At 42.2% G+C, this 26,381-nt stretch overlaps 1 protein-coding gene across 1 annotated transcript in view; it reads right to left on the bottom strand.

Annotated features, from left to right (window-relative positions):
* Window positions 1-1,314: 1,314 nt before the first annotated feature.
* The window catches only part of LOC117745289 (RNA-binding motif, single-stranded-interacting protein 3-like), a 103,672-nt gene continuing 78,605 nt past the window's right edge, over window positions 1,315-26,381 (bottom strand). Inside the window, exons 6-13 of the mRNA XM_034553518.1 lie at window positions 26,006-26,085; window positions 16,903-17,009; window positions 12,719-12,762; window positions 9,579-9,675; window positions 7,391-7,441; window positions 2,463-2,579; window positions 1,978-2,064; window positions 1,315-1,443 (exon numbers count right to left, since the gene is read on the bottom strand). Coding sequence (XP_034409409.1) covers window positions 1,315-1,443; window positions 1,978-2,064; window positions 2,463-2,579; window positions 7,391-7,441; window positions 9,579-9,675; window positions 12,719-12,762; window positions 16,903-17,009; window positions 26,006-26,085 — 712 coding nt within the window. The remainder of the gene's footprint in view (window positions 1,444-1,977; window positions 2,065-2,462; window positions 2,580-7,390; window positions 7,442-9,578; window positions 9,676-12,718; window positions 12,763-16,902; window positions 17,010-26,005; window positions 26,086-26,381) is intronic.

Here is a 26,381-nt window from a genome sequence, read left to right as displayed (position 1 = left end):
CAGCGCTCCCTGGAAATGTGTAGGCAATGCAGCGATGGTTCCTAGCAATCGTGTTATCTAGAGGAGACAGAAAAACAAGATAGGGGGGGAAAAAAAGTAATGAAAGAAACTGTGGTCATTCTTTGAACCGCTGTGTGTTAAAGAAACCACCGGCAGGTTATCTAGGAGGCAGAGAAACCAAAATAACAAACACCAGGAGAAAGGTGAAAATGTGTTGTACACGCAGCCGTTGACATGAATCTGTGACCACAACAACACAGCAATTGGCTTCACACTTTTGTCTGTGCAACAACTATACACTGTAGTCATCTTTAACTTTGTGTATATATATATATATATATATATATATATATACACATACATGAATTTCAACATGAATTATTTAACTTGCCGTAGCAAACACTGTTGTAGAACATTTGAAATATTGTGTTGTTTTTATTTTAATGAAGCACCTGTCCGATCTTTTCCATGCACAGAAATAACGAAATATCGTTATTGGCTTTCTTGTCGAGAGTTTGATGAGAAGATCAATACGACTGTCATTTCAGCGCGGTAAATATGAAGCTACACCCATCAGCTGGTTAGCTTAGCTTAGCTTAGCATAAAGACTGGATGCAGGAGGAAACAGCTAGCCTGGCTCATTTACAAGGTAATTACAAAGACGATAACCAGCTCACTGATAAACACAGTATATATTGTCTGCTTCATTTGTTCAAAGATTATGTAAAATGTGTACAAGTTACAATGTGTGGTTTTATGAGGAGTATATGTGCCAGTATAGCTTCCCACTGCTAACAGTACTCCAGTCTTGCATTCCTTTAAGAGACTATATATAAGGCATATCCAAGATATATTATTACATAAAGTGTGAAGAGTGTATGATAATCCCACATTGGCACCCACTCTCAACAGACTGTCACTTTGTTCGCATCCATTTAAAACTAAAATTAACACTTTGTGGTTGTTTGGCTCCATCAACGACAGTCCAAAATGTCTTCACTTCATTATTTTATCCTATTACACATATGTGTGTAATTGTCATAATCAACATATGATTTATTGGGTTTTGGCCAGTGACCTTTGAACAGTTGAGGTGGACGTTTGTGCCAAATTTGACCAAATTCTCTCCAGGTATTCCTGAGTTAACGCTATCACGAGAACGGACCGGCCGGGAGGACAACCCAAAAAACGTGGGCTGTCGCCGGCGCAGACGCATAACAAGACAGTATAACGCAGGAGCAATATAGCAATGACATATCACCCCCTGTACCAGCTGCAAAGAAAGTGTGCAATACAAAAACAGACTTACAACACTCACTTAGACTGCTGGTAAGAATAGGCTGACGAATGATCTCCTGTGTTCTCCACTGATAAAGGCTGCTGCCCGCTGGCGTCCTGGGAGGAGGGGGCAGCTGTCTGTGAAGATGGGTCTGTCACCACACCCTGACACCAGAAACAATTCAGATATGAAACAATCTCACATTGTTGTACGGTTTATCTTTGTTCCACGTAGCGCTGAAAAAGAACATCCAAACAGTTCAGTAAAGACACAAATCCACTAAGTATTGATCGGCACGTCTTCCAGAAGACTAAATTCAAATCACTGGTGCTCTTCTCAAGAATTAAATAACATTTCCTCTGACTTATAGAAATGTAGTATAATTAGAGGCAATGTCTCACCCTAAATTTACACAAAACACCAACCTAATTTGGACTGAAGCAAGTTCCCTAAGTGGCAAAAAGTGACGGACACTGAGGTCTCACTATATTTTTTATTTCCATCTCATGGCAACATGACCATTCTAAATTACAGCTTAATTTACTATCATCTGATTTATCAAAGAGGCACAAAATAGTTATATGTGAATCAATGAAGCCAAAGTCAAGTAATTCCTGTAAAGCTCTATACAACCTGCTGTGTGAAGCTGATATAAGTAACCAGAATACAATCCTTAAACTGCTTCCCTTTGTCCTTACTTCCAGTGTGATGGCAGAGGCAGGCACTGCAGTGTACTGGGGAATGTAGGTTCCTTGCATAGAAGCAGCCGCTGCAGCAGGCATGTACTGCAGAGAGAAGGAGGGGCACAGACAGTAATATAATATAGGCACACACACAATATGTCCTCTAGAGTCTCTCGGATTAAAAGCACTGTCTGACTTTCCCGGTGAGACGTGTGGTTTTGTGACATTTCACAACGCATCTCACAATAGTTTGGCTCGGTCCCAGGCTCATTGCACATTTGGGGAAACAGAGAATGTCAATCTCCATGTGTGTGGCTTATGTATGGTTTCTGCTGTGAGATCATTTACTCATCACTACAGCTGGTCACGTAAATCTCTCTAAATATATTTGTACTCACAATTACAAAGATAAACACACACACACACACACACACACACACACCCACACACACACAAATGTAGAGCAAGGTGGTTTGGAGGAGCTACAAGCTGAGACTCACGGTGCCTGCGGTGCCCAGAGACAGGTGGTTCATCTGCTGGGTGAGAGGAGCCATCACGCTGGAGGGGTGAAGAGACAAACTGGGCTCTATCGCTGCTGCTGGGGAGATCACAGCGCCCTGCGGCAGGAAAGGAAGGACACACACTGACCGTCCGGTTTATAGACATTGTTGTACGGGGCGACAGTTTTATAGTATAGTCGTTAAGGATTACATGACAAGCGACAACAGCCGTTTATGAGAAAACAAATATGCATATTTGTAGAACACTTCCTTTAAATGAGTTCAAAAAGCTGCATTAAACCAGAACGTAGACAGTGGACTATATAAACATGAATTACAACAGCAGGATGTGTCACTAAATATGGGTACTGCAATGGGAAAAGGGGGATGTTTGCATGCAGCTAAACAAGAGCTTTTAAAGACATTCAGCAAGTCGTAAATCGTTTGTAAAAAAGAAAGATTTCAGACCCAGTTAAGTTTGAGGACTGCAAACGGTTTGACGGCAATGCAGCCAGGCAGCCGGCTCGACAGAACATGCGTCTGAATGGAGCAGAAAGGCTTTTACTGTAAAGCTCTTCAATGTGAAGGGCTTTGATGCCTTGCTAACACCTTGATGCGCCGCGCTCAGCCACAGACTCAACAGCCTTGTATTTAATAGGAGACTCCTCACACTGTGCGCTGAGAAAAGGTATACACTGTTCAATTTCGGAGAGCTGTTTAGCTGCACCTCCCGTGAGCGCACACAGCATCAGTGGACATGTGTCAGCGTCACTCCGGAGGGCAGTCAGCACTTCTGTAGCTGCATGTTAAGACTGGATGTTCAAAGAACACAAGTTTTAAACGTAGGCATTTAAGGCACCGACTCGACAGCTCCGTATCTGTAGAGTTTGGCTGGAACAACACGAGCACGCGTATTATAGGTACTGTAATGAAAGTTCTAGCTGTGTGGAGCGTTCCTCTCGAAGGCACATACAGCCTGTCAGAGTTGCTCACAGTTGCAAATTTGGAAGTGAAGATCCTTATGTCTGAAGGCGTTGCAGGGAGGCAGGCACACACACACACACACACACACACACACACACACACACACACAGGCACACACACAGGCAGTACAGACAAGAATTGTCGGCTCTGTTAACAGTGTTGAGTGCTCTTCCTCCTGACTGCTGTCTTCATAGGGAGATCTGTTTGAAGAACACAGCCGTCCACACACACACACACACACACACACACACACATATACACGGATGCAGCCGCACAAAGCCTTGGCACCAGCAGGTAGATTTAGCAGCCAGAATCTAATACCCAAGCTTTTCATCCATCTATATAATACGTTCCCTCGATTAATGATTTCTCATCCTCCCTCGCGCTTTCTCTCAGTTCACCCAATCCCGCAGCGGGCTTCCATGCGGGGAGAAAGCTGCATTAAGCAAAAAAAGGAAACCCACAATGACTAATTGTCTGCTCTGATTTACGGCTGTAGTAGTGTTAAACTTGCTATTTCTGCGTGTTTCTGCATGCACACGCGACGCAGTAGTTGGTGTGTGATGAGTGTGTAATTATATGTGGTAGAACGTGTTTTTGAGGGATCAGACATCTTTTTTCTTCCTGGGGTAAGCAATAAATGAGAACACAAGAAAGACAGTTATCTTTTCCCCCGGAGGATGGAAGAGAGAAAAATACAGAATCTGCCTCAACTTTGAACTCGCTCCTCTCTTCTTCCTCTCCTCCCCTTCTCTTTTGCCGTCATTTTTAAAGTGAAGCTGACTAGCAGAATGCTGTAGGCCGTTGTGTAGCATCAAATACACAGTATTAGTGATAACGACACCAGTTTATCGAGAAAACCACGACCAGCTGCTGGTGGGACGGGAGCTCTGTGTGCGTGCGAGCATGTATGGGATGGGAAACGGCATATTGTTGTCTCCCAGGTGGTGTGGTCTAGAAAGCAGATGTTTTTAATACTAAAACCCGCACCCTTTGTTTTTTCTACACAAAGCAAAAGGCCAAGTATTGCTGGGTTGTAAACTCTAAACATGCCCACCAAATGTTCACAAGGGATCCCAGCATACTTATTTTTCTCTTTTTTTTTGTTGCACTATTCAGAAGCTCAAATATGTACTGATCTGTGTTTTCACATTCCTCACCCCCTTTGTTTGCTTAAAACGGGTTTAACGTAGCAATTTAAGTCAGGACGATCTGAAATCCCATTGGATGTCTCATTACAGTGCTCCCCCAATAAGCCGCCTTCCCTCTCTTTCTTACGATGCATGGTTAAGGTAATGCATTCATTTCCTGTAGGGGGATTTGGGAGTAATTATGCACAAAGACATCCTCTCACTAATTAAGATGTAAAGACAGGGAGTTCAAGTAATCTGGGCATTGCACCAAGGCTTTGAAACACACTTCGCTGTGTTTAGGTGTGCTTGTGCATGCGTGTATCTGAATTATGTGAGACTGCCTAGCTACGCTTGTGTCTTTGTGGAAACATCGTTGCAGGAGCGCATGTATTTGTACCTCCTTTATTCCCGGGGAACTGGCACTGTCTTTTTTTTTGTTCCCCTCATTCTAACCTATTAATTAATAGTAATTTGTTTATTTAGCAACGGTGTGTGTCTCCACTGCGTATCTGGGAAAAGGATGCGCGCTTCACTCAGTAACCCTCCCAAACATGTTTGAATCTCTAGCTGTATGATGGAGCGAACGAGTGATTAGCAGAGGCGTGATTGGGAGCAACAGCCTAAATGTGTCAATGAGCGCACGCCATTAATCGATGTTACTAGTCATTAGCCGAGGCACAGCAGTGAGGAAGCCTCTGCTACCATAGGAACAGAATTAAGCCGCCGTGTCTCTCTCAGTCTCTCTCCCTGACGCCGCTTTAATTTGCCCGAGCTCTTCTGGTTCCAGGAAATACAATGAGTAGCCTTTGCCTTTGTTGTCTAACAGGGATTTTGACTATGTCGAGACAAGGCTGGGGAGCAGGCGCCCAGACATGCTTTTTTTTGCAGCAGCAGTTGTTTTCTTTTCTTTGTTCTCAATTTATTCTTTGTAATCTCTTCTTTCCTCTCCTTTTCCCAGAGCCCATGCTTCTCCCCCCCCCCCCCCTCCCCCCCCCCTCTCTGTCAAATGCACACAGCTCTCTTATTTATCTGTTTCTCCTATCCCTTCTTCCGTCTTCTCCTCCATGTCTCTTTGTCTTCTCCCAAGTGTTAAGCAGTCGTATCAAGCGGCTTGCCAAATAATTAGACGGGACGTTTGTTTGAAAACACATTTACAGAAGGGTATTATCCTCTCTCACAGACGTCATTTTAATTGGACGTGACAACAGTATTTGGAAGTAATTTAACTATTGTGTTGTGCATGCCTGATATACCATATCTCTTCCACCCGCCTACACCTGACAATTTCAAGGGAGCATAACTGCATTTTGCAGGTATAAAATAGTCAGCAGATGTTTCCTAGAAAACAACTTTACTTAGATAACAAAATCAGACCACTTTATTTTCCATGTCTATTGGAAAGGAGCATGCAACTACAACAATACAATCTGGAGGAGACAGTGTGTTCATCAGATGTCATGAGTGTCCACATGATGTAAAAGTGTCTGAAATCAGCCATGATGGCCATTAACACTGATATCCTCATTGGACTGGTCTTATAATGGACTCCCTCACTGCTTAAATGATATAAATGTTCACTATAAAATACTTTTTTACGGGGACAATCATTCATTTAGACTTCATATGAACCCCTTTTCAGGACAGGTGTGTACAAAAAAACTTAAATGCATGTTTTACAGGCTAGTCAAACAAAAATAAATCACAGTTAATAGAACATTACCAATGTACACGAGCAGAACCAGTGGAACTGTGAACTGCTGATGAATAAATGTTTAAGAGGTGATTCAGGTTTACTGTTCATCTGAAGCACTTTCCCAATATGAATCTATCATTTCCTTATTCATTAAACCTGCTGTGCTGAGAAATAATCATCCGGGTCTTTCACCTGCCAGACAAGGCAACGATGTGCCTCACTTCTTCCGACCACTAAAGAGAGGACTGTGTCCTGCATCAAGGTAAAGGTGGACAGATTGGATGCTGCGTGTTCGGGTCCTCACTGTATATGTCAGCTTTACCTTGAGGTCCGAGCAAAAGCCTGTGGAGGCTTTAAAGTTACTATAACCGCATGCAGTCCCAGGCTGAAAGCAAGGAAGCCTTGAAGTGTGTTGCTTTTGTGTGTGAGTCAGTACAAGAAAAGAAGAAAGAGAATCTGCAGCCGTACACCTAGACGTGTGGAAGTGTACAATGTGTGTGTATCAAAGTACAAATGTTCTTCGTAGTTAAATGTTAATATTGAGTTTAATATCAGTATAATGTTTTCCACTACACTCGTGGAAGTCGGCATTTTGTCTGCAGTTTCATTTGAAACCAGCAGGGAGCAACCTTATATTATGGATTTTAGACTCAGCCCCGCTGAGCTCTGCCAGTTCTGTAAGGAGGTTATTCTCCGGGTTATGCAGCAGGGTAAGTCTCGAATGCAGGGCTTAAGTTACATTTTTTTTTCCTGCCCTGATGTGGGGTTGGCTCTCACATGCTGCACTTGTTGGAAACGGTGTGTGATTTTTCTATTTTGTTATTTCGCTTATTGCAATATTTCAGCTCCATCGTTTGCATTGAAATGTGAGGTTTAAATGAAAAAGAACAATATCTGTGATGTTAATTACTGTTACATAGAAATGATCCGAGCATAATAGCACACACAAGACCTCTACGGTTTCTAAGATGGAAGACTTTTTAGCTTTTGTTTCATAGATCCTGTGGCAGCCGATATGACAGCCAGCCAGTGAAAAGTGCTGAAACATGGGGGAAACGACGGCACCGGGGAGAGATAACATAAGACCCAGAAAATAAAGAGCTGGTTTAACAACTTACTGTAGGTTGCATAACATACTGTTGATGTGGCATCCATTGTGTACTCTGGACCTGTGGACGAGGGAAAGAAAGGGGATGAGAAGATGCAGATGGAAAAAAAAGATGGAGAGTAGAAATAGAAATAAATAAGAGGAAGTAAAGTAAAGAAAGGAAGGAACGGGGATGAGTAGGAGGATGTAGAAGGGAGGTCAGGGAGAGAGAAAGGGGAAGATCAAAAAAGATGGTTATAAGTGGTTAACGAATTGCAAAAGAGAGAACAAAAAGAAGGACAATTGGAAGACAGATTGACAGGAAGGGAGCCAAAATGAGAAAAAACCAAAGAGAAGAGAATTAATCATTAGCTCAAGTCTTTACAAGCCTATTTCAGAGCCTCGGTCCCTGCGGCAGTGTGTCCTAAAGAATATTACAGCCGTAACAGAGGGTCCACTATACAGTATGTTATGTTGTAATTATAAGAGGATATGAAGACCACAGAGAGCAATACACTCTAATAATTACTGCTTCACAGCGGAGGTTTCATCATCAAAGCCTTGTCGGCCACAAATCACCACTTTCATCTCCTACTGCCCAACCCTAAGTCAAACAAGCCTGCAAAAGCCCCTTTGTCCCATGTAAAATATGACACGCGTGCACACAGTGATTATATAAGTGGATGTGGATGTACCTGTCTCTGTCTATGAGGAGTTATGCAAAGGTTAATTCTTTGTTGTGTTTTACTCAAAAAGCAGAATGTGTCTCTGTGTGCACTTCTTCACTGCCGAAGGTGTGTCTTTGCTTTTTTTTTGGGGGGGGTCCTTTTTCTCGTTTACAGCAGAGTTTCCTGCGAGAGAGAATCTGTGGGAGAAGGACTGGGTTTGATTTAAAAAAAGTCTACGTGTTTGACAAACCGAGGATCGAGCACTGAGTCAATCTCTCGAAGAACTGCAGCTATACGTCGGCAACCGGCTTTGACGTGAATCGGTTGGGTTCGTGGGTGCGGGAGAGAGAGAGAGAGAGAGGACGCGACACACAGGAACAGAAAGAGACAAAAGAAGGATTCGTGCCTCAGAATGAAAGATCGATGGGAGTAGCGCTGCCATATAAGCCTGTGTGTTTTATCATTGCTAAGCTAAGAACTGTCTTGAATGGGGGGAGAGCATGACTTCATTTTATGTGTTAGTCTTTTCTGAGAAAAGACAAGCTCCACTTGCTTGCCCTGCGTGTCCAGGGACTACACACAGGGCAACAGTGAAACAAGTTGTTAAACACATTTGAAATTCAGACCAAGCTGTGGATGGGATCGAGGGAAATTATTAATTACATATTCCGAAACCGCTGCTCCCAATTAAGTTGTTAACTCAATATGAGGCAGCGCATTTCTTTTGTGCCAGCAAATCCCATGAAAAGTGTCTGTCTCTTAATACTTTCAGATTTCCCCTGTATGTTGCTCTCGGCACAAATCCCCATTTGACAGAAACCTTTAGGGTCACAAATATATACTTTACATTTTCTTAAAAGGCTGGACAATTTTTTGTGAACATCACTTAACCAGAAGAAAATTTGCTGGAGGCTATTTCAGTTGCGTATTAATGCTCATTTGGTGTGCCAGTAAATATTCACGGCAGCAGGATAGTGTATGTGGAATTATGTATATGTGTATAAACTACCCATGTTATTGGTAATGAATGCCACAGTGTAACTCAATGATGATATATAGCAAATACACTGTTTCAGGCTCTTACTACACACTAATTCAAGTCATTGTTGGTTTTAGTCTTTTCATAGGATTGGTATACATGAGGTAAATATTACTCATAGAGTTTTCATTTTACAACAACTAAACTAAAGCTTTGCTCCCATGCATCTCTACAGAGTTGCAGACTTTTCCTATCAGACTGTATTTGGATGCCATACTGGAGCTGTGTCCGACTTTCAACATCGGATGCTTTGTTCAATCTGTTGGCTGGCCAGAGACATTCACCAGCGTCAACACGTGTGCCTGAGGCTGGAACTTGTGCTTTGCAGTAGTGGTACTAAAGTACCCTGACTTTAGAAAGAAAGAAACAAAACGGAATCATCATTTTTAGCTAAAGGCGTAATTTATCTGGACACACAACTTCAAGGTTGCCTTATTTTGCTCATCTGGAGCCCTTCCAGGATTTTTAAAAGCGTGGACGTACCCACCAAAACATCAGAGAGGTCCACACACCTGATACGTTGAGACGGGGGACGCAGTGATGAAGGGTGTGATTGACGTCTGTGCAATCATCCGATTGGCGGAGATGCTGTACGGCGACGAGTAAAACCTAGGAAGCAAACCAGAAAATGTTATATTTTGATATTGGCAAACATCTAAGCGGGGTCCTGCTGAACCGAGAGCATGTTAACAGTCCATAAAACAATCAGATGTCAATCAAGAGGCTTCTCTGCACATACAGCTCCTCTTCAGATGGAGCCACATGCAAAAGGTGGAAATGAGCCTTTTGCACTTCAAGACGCCGCTGACGAAATGGATCAGAGATAATAATAATAATAATAATAATAATAATAATAATAATAATGCATTCTATTTGCGAGGCAAATAGAATGCAGAATTCTATTTGTTTTTTTTTATCAAGGCTGTCATGGAAACCATACATTTTGCAACACTTCACTCGGTGCCACACCGTCAAAGACGTCCTCGAATGAGACTTGACACTCACCTCACCGGAGCACACGCCATGTTTCAAAGGCGTCCGCTCAGCTTCTATGCATTGATAAGGAATTATCACCATAATGTGTGAGTGGGTGAAATATTTTGTCCTTTATTCTGCCAACCTACGCGTATTCCACTAAGTAGAGAAAGCTGCATCTGTAACGTCTGCATGACGGACTCTGTTTACGTCTCTCCCTTTGTTTGCCCTTCTGGTTTATCCCTATATCTCTCTTTTTTTCACCCCCTTTTCACCCCTTCAACCATGCAGCGGTAGAATGCTGTGGCTCGCAGTGCTTTATTTATCATTGTAGAGAGGACATGTTTCATCCGCCAGGCCATGTTGCTGTGCCCGATCGATCCCAAAGTGTCTGTTGACTGAATAATGGAGAAAGGGAGGGGAGAAGGAGAGAGGCAGAGACAGAGAGGCCTCTCTTATCTATCTCTAACATTGCCCCCGATTGTATAAAAAGCTGATTTACCACAAATCAAGCGTTGCTTGATGGTTTACTTTAACAGGCATTTCAAACTCCTTCTGCCAAATATGACTTCATTTGAATGGAGTCCAGTATGCAGATGTGGGGGAAATGAGTCCAAAGTTTGGGTGCAGCATAGATTCATATTTCTTTCTTTGCACAATAGGACTGTATGTCTGCATTTAATTAATGAGATGTTTAGACCCATACAATGCTTGAAATGTAAACGTTTGAACAGACATATAGTGGATGGGTCTAAGTTGGAGAAAGAACTGGAACATGATGGTTCAAAGTGGTGCTCAGCGACAATTAAAACAAAACAACTCTTTGCTGATCCTGTGGTGTGGATCCATCTTTCTGACCGTACAATATAAGTATGGCTTGCATTAGAGATACTCCATTACTGTCACTGATGAATACAAATGAAACAGCGCAGCCAGGTTATTCAATATGCTCCTCTGATTGTGTTTATTGTATTTTTCATTAGAGTGATGTGCATTGAGAGAGAGAAATAGTAGCTAGAGGACAGATCCAAGGTTATTGATGGAGGCTATTAGCCCAGAGCTGTGCGTTGTCAATAGGGACTCCAGCACGGCTGTTTAGACAAGACACTAAACATGTAATTGTGAACAGAGAATTACTACGAGATTTAATTAAAAACCTCGCTGTGTATCCCTGGTGTGACCTATCCGCACTGTCAGGAGTTTGCCCTGAAAAATTAGCGAATGATTTAGTGCCGACCTTAGTGACTTTACAGCCGAGAAATATGGAGGAGCATGCTAATATATAATATATACATATATATATATAGATGGGTGTTGGGGGGGGGGGGGCAGGATAGAGAAGACAGAGGGAGAGAGGTAAGAACAGAGGCAAGGAAAGGGAGAGCGAGAGGATGAAGAAACAAAAGGACAGCAAACCGACCATGCAGATAGGAGGCAAGAGATTAAGGAAAAGAGAGCCAGAGAAAGTCTCCCTGATAAAAGAGAGGGCAGGCTATAAGCCAAAGCAGTCTGCTTGGTTTGGACACATGTTTCCAATAACATCAGATTGGCATCCGACCCTAGAAACCAACCATCCTCAAGCTTGGAAAGATTCGAAAACCTGTAATTGATTTGGAGTTCCTACCCTTCCCCTCTCCTTGGGCTGACTTTATTTTTGCCTTTGCCCTCCTCTTGACCCCGCCCCGGCCCTCATCCCCCTTTCCCTCTCTGCTTTTTTTTTTTGCCTCTCTAATTAGCCGCATTAGCATTTCACAGCCATTTAAGTGCTTCGCCGGAAGGAGCTCCGGTGACCTCGAAAGAGAGGTCAAGGGGGGGGGGGCGCTTAAGCACTGCGAGTGCACAGACGCTCACGTGCACGCGCACGCACGCGCACATAAACAAAAAGGCACCAGAGATGACGTCAAGTAAATCATCCGCTCGGAAATGTAGAATAGGAATTAGAAGAAGAAATGGACTTAGGCAACAACATGCAGACAAAGATCCGTTTAAAGGTTGTATGAAGAAGGTAAAGGGGGTTAAAATGTGGAGAGCAGAAGGGGGAGAAGAGAAACGTAGAGCTGGAGGGACGCGTCTCCTGGGATCGCATCACCAGCAGCATTCCTAGCAGACAGGACCGATCTCCAATTTCCGCTGGATGAGGCAGACACTCGGCTCTCCGCATTGAGCCCCAGAGAACTGCAGATCGCCTCAGCTGACGAAAGTCTTACTACGGCACTGCAACACGGCGCCCGACTTCCCTGTGTGCAATCAAAACCTACAAGTCTGACAGCTTGTATGCATAGGTGCATAAATAAATACCCCCATCTGCACCAGGCAGATGTGAGAACGAGGGCAAGCGTCGCACAACAGGGTAAGACAAAGAGCGAGTGTGTGTGTGTGTGTGTGTGGGTTTAATGATGCGCGTGTACTGTATCCGTTTGAGTGTGTGTGTGAGTGTGTGCATTTGCATGCAAGTGCTCTTGTGCATATTAGTGCTTACGGTCTGCTGATGTGTGTGTGTGTGTGCGTGCTTATCTTTGCAGCTTTGCTGGTGTGCCAAAGTGGAAGGTTTGTGAAGGGCTCATAAACAGGTGCTTCACAAATATGTGGCATGGAACGTGCATCACAAGTAAAGGTTTGCAGACATCTCAAGTTGTCAACACTGTTTGTGAATCGGAGACGAAACTCATCCACCTACCCATTCTGCATCGCGGTGGGATCGTACGTCAACGCCATACCACTCTGGAGGAAGAGATAAAGAGAGAAATAAATACACCGGAAAGGTTAAAATACTTCATATTCCTTTGAATCCTTTGTGTTTCTCTCTCATTATGATATTGCGTGTGTAAATGGTTATTTTATGGTGTAAACTGACAGCAATTTTGCCTCTGACAAATGGTCAAGCCAATTAAGGTAATTAATTGAGAGGGAGGGGGACAGCAGAGTGAATGAGAATGATTTGTGATGTGAGATAAACAATTAACTCAAAAGCTTTGACTTGTATTCACCGATATAAACACGTGAGTGGGATACGAATAAAGAGCAATTGACGACGTGCACAGTAGTACACAACTCTCAAATGAGCCAGGTAAAACCACACATGTATAATAAAATCCTTCTGCATGAAATGGTATAAGCTTGTGGAACACTTAAAAATGTACTAATCGTGTTCCAAAATATCCACAGCTATCGTAAAATAACCAAAAAAGAGACGTTGAGGGAGAATATACAGCCCCAATAGTCTGACTGCAACATAAGTTCCTGGATCAACACGCTCATAATATTTGAAACTATAAGCTTGACTGAAAATTACATATGATCGTAGCAGCTCAGTGATTCTCTATTTGCCAATTGCACAGCTTTGTGAATGCACAAAGAAGCAGAAATGAGACAATCTGGATTACAAAAAGGTAACCTGGTTGGATTTGAAATCACTCTTTCTGAGCTGTCGCACACACATACGGTGCATGTTGTCACAGCAGACATCTGTACTGTCAGTCAAGTAACTGAACAACAATCTCAGTTTGGAAGACAGTTGTAAATAAGTACTTAAGGGAGCTGTTTTTATATGAAAATGAATATTGCAGAAAACAACTATTTGCCATGTAGAGAGTAACGACTAACTGAGCAGAGAATGCAGTCGCTCTCTCCCTCTGTGTGTGTTTTTATCCGAGCTTCTCGGGCTTTTAGTGCACGATAGTGCACGTGAGCGTGCCCGACTCTCCCCGCTCCCATGTGGCGGTTACAGTTAATGCCGCCACAACCCAACATCGACGTCACAGAAGCATAGCACACACCCTCGGGTGGCCCCACAGGTTAACACTGTTAGCACTGTTAGCAGACTTTTAGCGTAGTTAGCACTGTTAGCAGACTTTTAGTGTAGTTAGCAGTGTTAGCGCTGTGAGCCGCCAACTTGACGTCAACATTTTGAGAGCCGTTGAGCGGCAATCGAAACGCTCCCATCTCGGATCTTGCAATGTAGTTTTCGCCTCCATTTTGCTTATCGTGACCATTTTTTAAAATATTGTTCAACGATACATTTTTACACCCCAACTGCAGGAAGTGCTGGCATGGAGCAACAAGCAGATGCCATTTTGTTACTTTCCTTTATCAATATCCACCAGTCCCAGGGCCCACGCATTTCTACACTACTAAATATAAATGAAAAGGATGAGGTTATTCTGCAGTACATCAGTATAGGAAGAAACTCAATGCTACAGTGCATTCTCTTTCCCTATTTATCTCCATTACATACTGTCAAGTGTTTATCATATAGCTTATGACTCTGAATGTTTTTTATTTGTGTCTCACTTCCCGATCATGTGCAAATGAATGAGACTGTACTTCTCAACTTTGAAACAGACTTCCAGCCACTTAGCTGGCTCCTGGCAATGTTGGAACAAAGTGAAAGCATCAATAGTGGTTTTAGTCCTCTAATCTTTCACTGCATCACCACCCACCCTCCTCTTCTATCTGCAGCCCAAGTCATTGGGACTTGCTCTTTGTTCCACCCAAGTCTCTTGTCCCCAAATTGGCACATGGGTTCAAAGCTGCCATTGTTAGTTAAAAAAAAAGAAGGAACAAAAAGAAGTTTCTAGCCAGGATTGTGGGGAATAAAACTGCACAAGCAATACAACGGAGTGCCAGAGATTGATGACATCAAATAGCAACAATGAGTCATTCCAGAGCCCAGAATTCATTTTCATACCAACTCTTAAACAAACATCTGATTTAAACTGGGAAATCTACATTATACAGTATATACACAAGAACCCTGGTGTTCACCATCAAGCTGAACACAGGAGCTCCTGAATTGTCTTTTTAAACAGAAGATTTCAGAACCAGAGTATCAGCTCTGTGAAGCGTCTTGATCCTTCATCATAACAGCTAAGACTGGAAGAAAAAAAACATTGCTCACGACTACATTGTGCCAGAGATGCACCAGTCATCTAACTCTGTGTGTAGTCACAATGTATCCTCCTGGATGGATTATCGAATGGACCTACCAGGAACAGGCCCAGGGGCCCCAAGAGTGAGGGAGCCCCTGGAACCCGAGCATCTGTATTAAGTTACTGTAATATATCCTGTTGGAAAGTCAATCAAACGACTACAAAGAGATGCAAAACAACAATAAAGAGACATACAAAACAACAAGTCCACAAAGCATGAATAAATAATCACAAAGATGACTCCAGAGAAACACAAAATGGCCACAAGGAGACACACAATGTTTTGTAGTAGACACTTAACCACCACTTATTCCTATTGAGAAGGAGTTGGGGGCTTTTACATGTCTGTGCCCAGGGGCCCGTTGCAGCATTGTCGGCCCGTGTGGATGCTATGTGTGTTTCTCTGCAGAAATCTTACATGTGTGAGTGATTGTGTGTGTGTGTGTGTGTAGGATGTGCACATGTCACAGTCCCAAGGTCAGACTCATTTAGGAGTGAGAGGTTCAGGGAGATTACGGTCAGCTGACTGAGTGTGAGGACGCAGTGAGGCCCCTCAAAGCACCTCCACGGCCAGATGCCTCTATTAGTCGGCCTGGATTCGGAGACCTGAGACCTCAGATAAATCCATAAACCGCCCGAGGAGATGCTTTTCCTCAGCAAGGCCAAGTGGGGCCTTGCCAGGACTTGGGAGCTGACAAATGAATCGCGCTCAAAAGCACTGACCATTTATTTTCAGACCAGCTGACTATCCACAAATGTTGACAGCAGCCAGCAGGATCGCAAAAAAAAAAGAAGAAAAAGAAAGAAAAAAAAGGCACTGGAGCCTTCTAATGTTAACTAAAGCCTGATGTTATTTAGCATTCTTTGCTTTCACAAAAAAACAACAACTGCAATCTGTGCCTGCAACACACACGAAGATCACGCACACACTGTGGCATCGGGGTTTTCTTTGCGGCGGCTCTTTTAGCGCACAGTTGCCCCGGTTACGTTTCGTTTCCCTTCACCAGCCTATGCTCTTTTCCCAACTTCCATGCAATGCGAATGTTGGGAAACGGTTCAAGACTCCACTTGGTGTGTGTGTGGGAGGCGACATTATTATTCACGTTCCCTTGTTCTGTAAATTAAAGCTTTGGTATCGACACTAACAACTTCTGAACTCGCTACATTGTGCAACAGTCAATCTGCTTTCAATCCGCTGCACGAGGGTTCAGTTCGTCTGAAGATGACAGACTGGAGGTGGGAGTTTTAACAAAAGAAGAAAAAAAAACTTGCCATTTGGGTTTTGCAGAATCGTTGTATTTTTAATTTAACAACCCCTTTATACATGCCAGCTTTCATACTGTCAGCAGCATCTCTATTTCGGCGTATATTATGTTATTGGAAATGAAAGCTGATAATGACCCCGTAGGGGGCCTGTCAAGTTATTTAAACGTGGTTATAAAATGCAAATAAGAAACTAATGTCAAAGGGATCATCAGCCAGATATTCAAAGTTTATGAAAAAGACAACCTTTTAGACCTTCTGTGATGCTGCAGCACAATCTGCTGTATTGTGTTATTTCACTCTCACCTCTCTGATTATTATGATAAGATCACTGTTGTGCTCTTGCTAGAAAGCTGAGAAGAAAGAGGGTTGTGGATATACTGTACACTGTAGCATTTTTGGTTTTATTAACGCAACTATTTCCTCCTTAAAAAACCCTCATGGTGTTCTCATTCCGTGAGAAGTGAGAGGCTACTAGATTTAGAAAATGTCAAAAAAATTCTATGTTGCTTTCTTTTATAGTGGCACAGGGTAGAAAAAAAGGATTATGTTGGAACAACCAGATTGAAAGACATGTTTTTGTTGTGTTAAAATGTGCTGGAGCTGCTGAAAAGGATCTTTTTTTACAATGGGGACTGCTGATTTTTATTTGGTGATTGAAGACACTCACCTCCCCTTCCCGTGTCCACGGTCGACCATTCTGGGGATACTTCACCTGGGTTTGCCTCTTCTTCTGGCCTCCGTCAGCAAACTTGCACAGCAAAGGCTCTGCAGGGGCTACAGAGTCAGACAGAGAGGGAGACAAGCACAGACAGGGAGACGTATTAATCATCCTAATAGCAGGAAAAAGGGTTGAGATGTTAAGAGTTACACTTCAAAGATATGATTAAAAACAGGGTGTTATGCTGTGGCTTGAACAAAAACATAACATGAATCAATTGGACCTGAAAACAGCCCCTTTAGCTCTTACATTTATCTCTTCCACCCTTAATCCAAACATCAAAACAACAGCAGTTATCGCACCATCTCTACAAACCCTATAACCACACTTCCAAAAAAAAAAAAAAAAGCAGCCTTGACGTGGAAACAAAGCCACGGGCTAATCATCAAAGCATGGTGAGCGTATTTAAAACGACAAACCAAACCAGCGTACTTAAAAACGCTAAATAACTCAACACAGTTTGACCTCGGGGCCATGTACCGCAATTGTGATTGCTCCAGAGACAACATATCCCATTTCTGGACCAGAAAGAAAGAAGAAAGCCTTGATTACAAATTGGATTAGCGGAGTGTGACCTCCCAGACAAAAGTTCACCAAGCTCCAACTTCAACCTGGTAGGCAGCAGCCCTCAAAAAACGCTGCAGGCTTCTGAAATAGCAGGAAGTGCCTGAATTGGTGCAGGGTTATGCGAGTATCAATTTATTATTGAAAGCATATCTTTAGAATTTGTCAGAAAGCAAGAAAGTTTGAATAATGACTTCTATTTCTGGGGAATGCTTCGGCAACAGCGTGACTCCACAAACAGAATGAAAAGTATGATCCAAACATAAAGAAGGAAACTAAGAGAAGACATGGCGGCTTTTGTAGTATATTTATACATATTGAATCACCATGGTTCAAAGTCAAGGGCGTCCTCTTCGTTATAGAGTTACTAACATCTATAGGGAGCATTTCTTTAGTTTCCCATAGGACAGAACTACGAATTAATTAGATGGTAATAAAACAAAGATTTCTAACTGCCGATCGCAGAAGACACTTGGCAACCATCAGCAAATCATCGGAGCGGTATGCTCAAATAAAAGGGAGTTCAAATCCAAATCAAGATGTTGAAATGTTAAAGACCTAAACTGCGATTGCATCAGTGGAACGCTGGAAGTTTTTATTCAAGCCCTGATTCAGTTTCATGAAGACACCCCTTGACCCTGAAAAAAAAAAACGAGCATCTCACTTAACTAAATGTCTCTTTAACGCATTCGTGCTTGTGTTTCTAAGGCATCAAAGGAACTGTGAAGATTGGCTAATTATCGTCTATAGAGCATTTACGCACATTGTACTTGATGACATAACCAATTTGAATGTTAGGCACTCCCGTTTTGGGATTTGGGAAAAAGTTGTCCTTGGACTGTCTTAGATCATATGCATAACATGTATCAATGGGCATAGTTCCCACTTGTTGAGACACAATGTTTCACACAAAAAGTAATTTTGTGACACTCTTTGTTGCGCAACACGGATGTTTGCATAGCTGTAATGAAAGAGGAATGCAGGGAGCATCTGTTTCCAAAGTAGCAACTATCTGAGCGCAAAGTTCTGTGCTGAACCTCCGTAGTGCCTCGACCACAAGAACGTATGATCCCCAGAGCCTGGATTAAGGCCAGGAGAACTAAAGGCAGACTCTTCATCTACTAGTCGAAACTCGTACTTTCAGAAACGGTTCTTGTGAGTTCCCTTGGTGACTATTAATGTTAATTATTGAAACTTTGGCAAAACCTCTGGTGATACGTAGGCTGTGTAATGCAAATGTAAGACGCATGCATGAGTTGGGCATAGGTTGAATCCATATTTGGTAATAATGTGAGAGATGACCATTATTATTTTCAAGAGTATTTTTACAAAAAGGAGCTAAAAGATACATTTAAAAAAGAAAAAACTGATTTAACTGACAGGTTTATAGGAAAAGGAATGTGTGTATGCCTTCACAAGGTAGACGTTAATTGATGTGTGTTTATTTTGTGTGATCAATGATTTCAATTTGATAAATATGAGCATCTCTGGGTCACAAGGACACACGCGCACACTGCATTGGTGTTCTGTTTTGTTTGTTTTACGGCCGTGACAGACAGAGAAAAGCCACATCGTCGACGTCTGACAACTCGTCAGGTTTATAGTCAGGACAGAAAGGATTAAATGTGTTATTTTTATGCACCAAGCAAACGGAGATGGCAAAAACGTTGTGTTTTCTGAGTGATTTGGAAAAACTGGGGGCCATTTATTGTTCAAATTAGGTATGCAAAAATGCTAAGTAGTTGGTCCTGAGGGAAAAAATATTCTCAAAATGTCAGTTCCCTTGTTGGACAGTTGCTGCTGAATTGACTTCACTTCCTTTATGCTCTTCATATTGACTTCCAGTGAGAAAAGCAAGCAGCGCGATAACAGAGAGGAGTTTCTGTGGAGAGCAGACATAAAGATTCACATACACAACAACGTGGCTGCAATCTGTTTTTGTATTAGAGCTGGTGTAAAGGCTCCAGACATTTAACACTGGCCCAGTGCTATGGTCCAGTGTTTGCATGCATACACACACACGCACACTTTCAATATTGTTATACTATTTCGGTTGCATTGGTGCACCTGGAGCTTGGATTTATAGTTTTTCAGAGACTGCTAGGTGGCCAATATTTAGTTTGGCAGGACATTTGGACAGGCTCATAAATGGAGAAAGTCATGTTTCTTTTTTTCAATAGATGCCACCTTCTCTGTGACATGGAGTTTAATCCTATTACTATTTAAATCTGACAAATCTGTCAGATTATACTGTCCAGGCATCTCGCAATACCGTCGAAATACCATAAAATACAGAGACGATTAAGTGTTTAAGCTGTAGCTTAAGAAAGCAAAATAATTGAAATATAATAATAACTTGTCGGATTAACACAACAATATGTTTGATGGGTGAAAGTGTCAGTTTATGACTGTTTGCATATGCTCAAATTAGAGGAAAAGGGAGTCAATACAACTAAATGGCTTGCTGGAAAATTAGTTTTTTGTTGATTATTACAGTAATGGAAAAGTGCACAAATCAGTCAAGGCTTTTTGTCTTTTGATTAAAACAAATATTTATATTTACATATTTGCCCCAACAGAGCAAATGAAAAATAATGTGACATGGCTTTCAGTCTCTACCATAGGTGTGTGTAGGAATAAAGTTCAATATCAATATCACGTCAGGTAAAGACATATCGAAAAGTCCTTTTGCTCATGTGACAATAATTCATTCACAGTGAAAAGCGCCATAAATACAGATGACCATAATGACAATAACGGATGTTATTTATTCCTATGAGTGAAACTCAGGCGACAACAACAACAGCAGCAGCAGCAAAGCCTCCAGAGACAAGATTACCTGTCTGCTCAAACTGGTGCATCAAATTAATTATTCAGCGTGCTTTCGCAGTTATATTATTACAATCTGTTAAATTTCACAAGAGGGCCTTAAAGGGAAGAAGGACATTTTTAATTGTCAGTTTGACCCCCCTGCTGCTCATATTCTGGCGGCTCTTTAACAAAAAAAAAAGTGATGAATTCAAGATGGATTTGGGTACAGCTGTGACTGCTCCCAAAAATGTGTCACGTTTGGGTTACGTCAACTTAATTAACATTGCCTGAACCAAATATATATAAAGATATCTAAAGAGTTCAGATATGTAAATTCTTAGTACACGGGACACAGAGTTGAAGAAATGAAATTGAGTCCAAATCGAATGAGCAAAAAAACGATTTTCACTACATTCACGCATAAATCGATCTTCTGTTGCCCCCGAGCACAACAATACCCGCTTCTTTCCCACAATTGTTTGTGCAGTTCGCCAGCAGGTAAGGCGTTTGTGTGGGAAATCCAAACGTCAACGCTTCGTTAGCAGAGCAGAACTCATAGAATAAATGGAGGCAGAATGGAGCCGCTTATTGCATCTTCACCATAACAGAAAGAAGGAATATTGAAGAGAGAACAACTTTTTTGTTCCCGGTTTACTATTCATTAAGATGTTTTTTTCCTAATCGTTTTATTCCCACAATAAAGACATCTTTATTGACTCTGTGAGTAACAGGAGCTTATGTATCATGCAGAGCAACTTACCACATGCACACCATGATGTGTTGTTCCACATATTCTGGTATGAAACCATAAAACACGCCCACCTATCGATCTGTAAACATCATACTATATCAAAGGTGCACTTGAGGCTATACATCTATTCATTGTTCAAAATATCAAACGTTAACATAAACGTGACCTATTGAAATTGTAATTCGGCAATTGGTAAATCATCTATCGTGCCAATTTTTTCAAATTTGAATCTGAAATTCTTGCTTTTGCTTTGCTGTAAAAATGGGCTCCCGAGGCTCATCTCTATGAAGAATGTGTGGACTTAAAGTACTGAAAAGACCAAATGAAAAAACAACACCCACACGCTGAGCTACGATGTGTGTGTGTGTGTGTGTGTGCGCGCTCTCGTTGTGTCACCGAGAGTGTGTTTTTGTAGTCAACGCTACCAAACATTAGAAGTCGTTGCCAAGAGCTGCAAACCTGACAAAAAAAACCTACACGTGTTTGTCTATTAAAAAAAACGAACTGCTCGCAAGATTTATTTGTTCTCATCAACCAAGGCGTCGTTAATTTACCGGTTTCATTTATCCATCAAAAGTGTCACTAGCTTTGTGTTCAGATAGTGTGTATACTTTTTTCTCCAGTTTTTCTTTTGCTTTATTACGGTGGAAAGAACCCCGTGACACCCTGTCGCCGCAATGCAAATAGGAGATAAAAGACGTGAAGACAGCAAGAGATGTCAATAAAATGACTGAGAGTCGGTTGTTTTGCCTGTCTGAATGTGTGCGTGACCGACCACGTGAACGCTGCAGGGTAAAGAAAATGAAAAATAACGACTGCTTTACTGATATGAAATGACTTTTCGATCCGTGGACGTGCACGAAAAGTAGTCGTGCGGGAAGGCTTGAACTGTGAAGAGTGGCTCACATACTGTTACCACTCATTGGAGCTGTGGGACGTTGTGAACCCGGAGTAGGGCTGCAGAGGAAACCGTTAAAACGCCAGCAGAGCAAACATTTCCATCTGTGTTCTGGTGAGAAAGGACGCAGGAAAAGAAATAGGTTTGGAAAGAAAGAAAAACAAAATCACGGGGGGAGGATGAAACACACAGGTGCACCTGGTTAAGTGCCGGAGATACTTTAGATCTTAGCTTTGGTGTTCCTAAAGCGAGGCACTGAGCTTATAGCGGCGTGACGGTTTCAGTTTTCACTGTTGGAAGACGGGGGAAATATCAGATAAATGGGAACAATTCTCATTTAATAATGCAACCCAATCCATTATCGAGCAACATGGGAAATCATTCAGTTGGAAAATGGGATCCAATCCCCAAATGTAACAACAAGAGGAATCCCTCAGCTGGGCTGAATCCTCAGCTGGGCTGTCGTCCTTTTTTTTCTCCTCCTTTTTCTTTAAGACACCCCGGCATCAAAGAGCTCAACGCCTCGGGACAGAACCGTATGCACTCCAGGGCCTTGTTCAAGCATCTCACATGAGACGACAGCTATTTGCAACGGAAATCGAGAAATGTTTAATTCTATGGCTATCAGCATTTTTAGGACATAAACTACTGGAATAAACCTAAAAAAAAAAAGAGGTCTGTAAACTGAGACAGATGACTGAGATTGAGAGTGGAGAGGACACAAAGCATGGAATAAAATGCAGTGACATTTACATAGAATCGAATTACCAAAAAATGATGTAAAGATAGCACCGAATGTGTTTGCAACTGCCACAACAGCGTTGATGTGACTCGGCCAGCGCCTCCACAGCATCACACGTTCACACCTACAGCTGTGTTTGAGTCACGAAAAAGTGTCTCAGAATAACACGTGTAATCAGACTCGGTCAGAGCGCGCAGTACTTATTTCATCCTCTTTTTCTCAGCACGGCCTCTTTTTTCATCCATTATCAGGAACTTCCTTTCCCATTTATGAAAGTATTGAACCACTTCTGCGATGAATGGAGGGGGTGCTTAACGCCTCGTGATTATACCAGGAAAAAAAATTAGTTTTAAACCTACTGAATGATAATGACCCTTCTCTGAGATGTGGAATCTTTTCATTCTGGTCTATGATTAAAACTACAACACTATATCAGATAATGGGAGAGAAAATGAGACATGAGGATAAGAAACCAAGGTAAAAGGAGGTAAAAGAGATTAGTTGAGTACCGTAGAGAGGTAAATGTCTCTCTCTCTTTTCCTGAATCCTGCCTCTACTTACTAATTATTTATATATACTTTTATAAAGCAATATATGACCAGAACATGTGTATTTTAATCTAATGATTAAACTACAAAAGATATATTTGTGTTATTGCCCTGCATGAGTATCAAATCAGGAATGCAGGACAAATCTTTAAAAAAAAGCACAAATCAAAAGAGTGAATTGTAAAAAACAATTTAAATAGAAACATACTGTATATTCAATATTGTTTTGGGGGGTTATTTCTGGATAGAAAAAAAGGAAAAGAAAAAACAAGGAAGATGTATTCCTTAAAATGGACTTTGTATGTCATATTCCAGTAATCTTTTACAGATTTAATCAAGTTTTGAGCAAATAATGACGATGTGCATAATAATAATAGTGCACGCGTGATAATGCTTGACCAGGCATGTCAAATATTCATCCAGTTAAGAGTATATTTTAACTCCGTAAGTAGTAGAGAAATGGAAATAAAGCCTGGTGATATTTTCCTCCCACCCTGGTCCATGAACTCATTAGAAATGCAGAGTCATCGCTTCATGCTGTTATCTTTGGGCACACCTTTGAAGTCAACATTCGCTTATTTCCGGTCTTAACTTTCCCTCCATAGGTGCTGACTGCTTGCATCCGTCATCAAGAGCGGAAAAAAGAAAGAAAGATGTCTCACATTGCGCCCGTAGAGGAAGTGACATGGTCATGAGGAAGAGGCACGGGTCTCTTCATGGCTGGATGGGGAGGGCTCACAGCTGGTGGCACGACATTATCGACTGACGATCACACAGAAGACAACGATAGATACGCACACAGGCTCTTACTCCCCGATTCACACATCGGACTCTAATCACTACAAGTGATGAGACATAAGGAGCAATACAATTGTTTCCAACACATTCTGCTTGGAGCCACTTAGAGACCTGCTAAACAATATGAACCCTTTCTTGATCTTAAGACGTCACCTAACGATGGAGACGATATATATATCTGTACAAAGCTCGACTAAATTCCAGCACGTATTTCCGAGATCAATAAAAAGGCAAAGAGCAGACCAAGTCTACGGCCAAATAGGCACTCTGTATCTCTGGTGGGAGCCACCAGTAGAAGTTAACTTCCTGTTAACGAGTGCTGATGGAAGCTCTGGTCGTGCGATCAATGTCGGCACATTAAATCGCACAGCTGTGGAGTAAAATATTACTGCTGCCCGTCAATGCATCAGCTGGGATGGAGCGACTGTGTGATCAATCAGAGGACGCTTCCCTCACTGATATGCACACATAATGTACATTAACACACACACGCACACACACACACAGACAGTCGCCAGTAGCTTTTAAAATATACATTGTGCTCTGTCACAGTAAGTAGGTGCAAGAGTTTACTCCTTCATAAATTGACTTATTTCTCGTAATATATTTTTTGATCAAATGAACTGGGACGAGCATTTGTGACAACCACGTCTTTGATGATGAATGCATTTATTTATTTGTCAGTTAAGCGTCTTTGAGTGTCTAGAAAAGCACTATATAATTTATTATAAATAACAATCAGCCCCTTTTTAGATTTGGACTTCGCCTGTTGGGATTCTGTGACGGTCACACACCCTGACACCCACAGGCTGCAGAACGCAGCGTGGAAAAATCAACACAGCTCTACCTAACAGTGTATAGCGGTACGGCAGTGTGTGTGTGTGTGTGTGTGTGTGTGTTTGAGAAACTGAGTCGCCCACGTCACAAATCATACTGCCAGGGCTCTCTCTTTCTCCCCGTCTGTCCTTCATTTCCATTTTCTTCAGTGTGGCGCGGCTCCCGTCTCTCTATCTATATTTGATAGTTCTGTATCTCCATCTCTTCTCTCTGTGTGTGTCACTTTCAGTTTGCTTCTCCCCACCTTAGCGTTCTCTTTTCTCCCCCCTAGCCCTCGCTCTGTTACTTCACTCATGTTCAGTCACCCCACATGGCTCTCTCTCTCTCTGTAGATGTCATTTTCTCTCACGCCAACACACTCGTTTTTTTTTTGGTTTGTTTTTTCCAAACCCAAAGACATCCTCAATCTCAATCTCATCTTCTCCTCCTTCCCCATATTTTCTTTCTTTCTTCTTTTCTCCTACTCTCTCCCTACACCCCATCCTCCCCCCTCCTCTCTTCCCCCATCGTGCACGTGCGGGTCTCCATATGTGTCCTCCACAGTCGATACTCAATTAATCCCTCAGATCGCCTTACTAAATCAACTCAAGGTGGTCCAAGGAGAGAAAAGAAGCGCAGCAGAGATGATGGTGATGTATTATCAGTCGCTTCTATATAGACAGAAGTTGGAACACCAGAAGATGGAGATGTCCCTCGCGTGACCATAGCTGATTATGTGATTCATTCATGAGAATATAATAGTTGAGAGGGTTATGAATCATTGACATTCTTTAAACTATAGTGTATGTAGGGATGCTGTTTTTATACCAGTATTAAAGGTTTACAGTCAACACAATGATGGTAAACATGACAAGGCCGCTGTGCTCTTACCAATAGGAACCAAAAGATGACCTCCAATACATTTCTATAAACACACACACACACGCCTTTGAACTTGTTGGAGGTGACTTAAAATGACCCGTTTAAAAGAATCTTCTAGTGCGGCCAACTCGGTCCGATTGTAGAAAGAATTGAGTCGATGATGTCACAGAGTGCCGCATCTGAAGAAAAAAAGCCCAAGCAACGCCGCTGCAACGCAATTGTGGTCGGTGATCGAAACCCACCTGTCATGCCCGGAGGGGTTTTCAAGAATTTCCCGTTGAAATTTTGTATCACCACATCGCACTTCTCTGTCGACTCCATCCTGACAGAGAGAGAGAGAGAGAGAGAGAGAGACAGAGGTGCCACTTGAGGACAATCAGCTCCTTATGCAACTGTTCAACATGCATGAAAGGTACTGGGGGGTCCTTACAAAATGCGCTGTATGCGTGTGCAGATTTGTCCCACAATACGGTGCATTAAATGCCTGTTGTGCTTGTTTGTCTATGTGCGCCTGAGCAAAATGCCCGAGCTAGGCCTGTGCACGTGTGTGCGTGTGTGTGTCTGTGTGGGTTTTTTCTATGGGGTTCCCTCTCCTTTGTCTGGGTTTAAAAGCTCCAT

The sequence above is a fragment of the Cyclopterus lumpus genome, chromosome 16 (genome assembly GCF_009769545.1).
Source record: "Cyclopterus lumpus isolate fCycLum1 chromosome 16, fCycLum1.pri, whole genome shotgun sequence".
NCBI lineage: Eukaryota > Metazoa > Chordata > Actinopteri > Perciformes > Cyclopteridae > Cyclopterus > Cyclopterus lumpus.
This window is presented reverse-complemented; position numbering and strand designations above follow the sequence as displayed.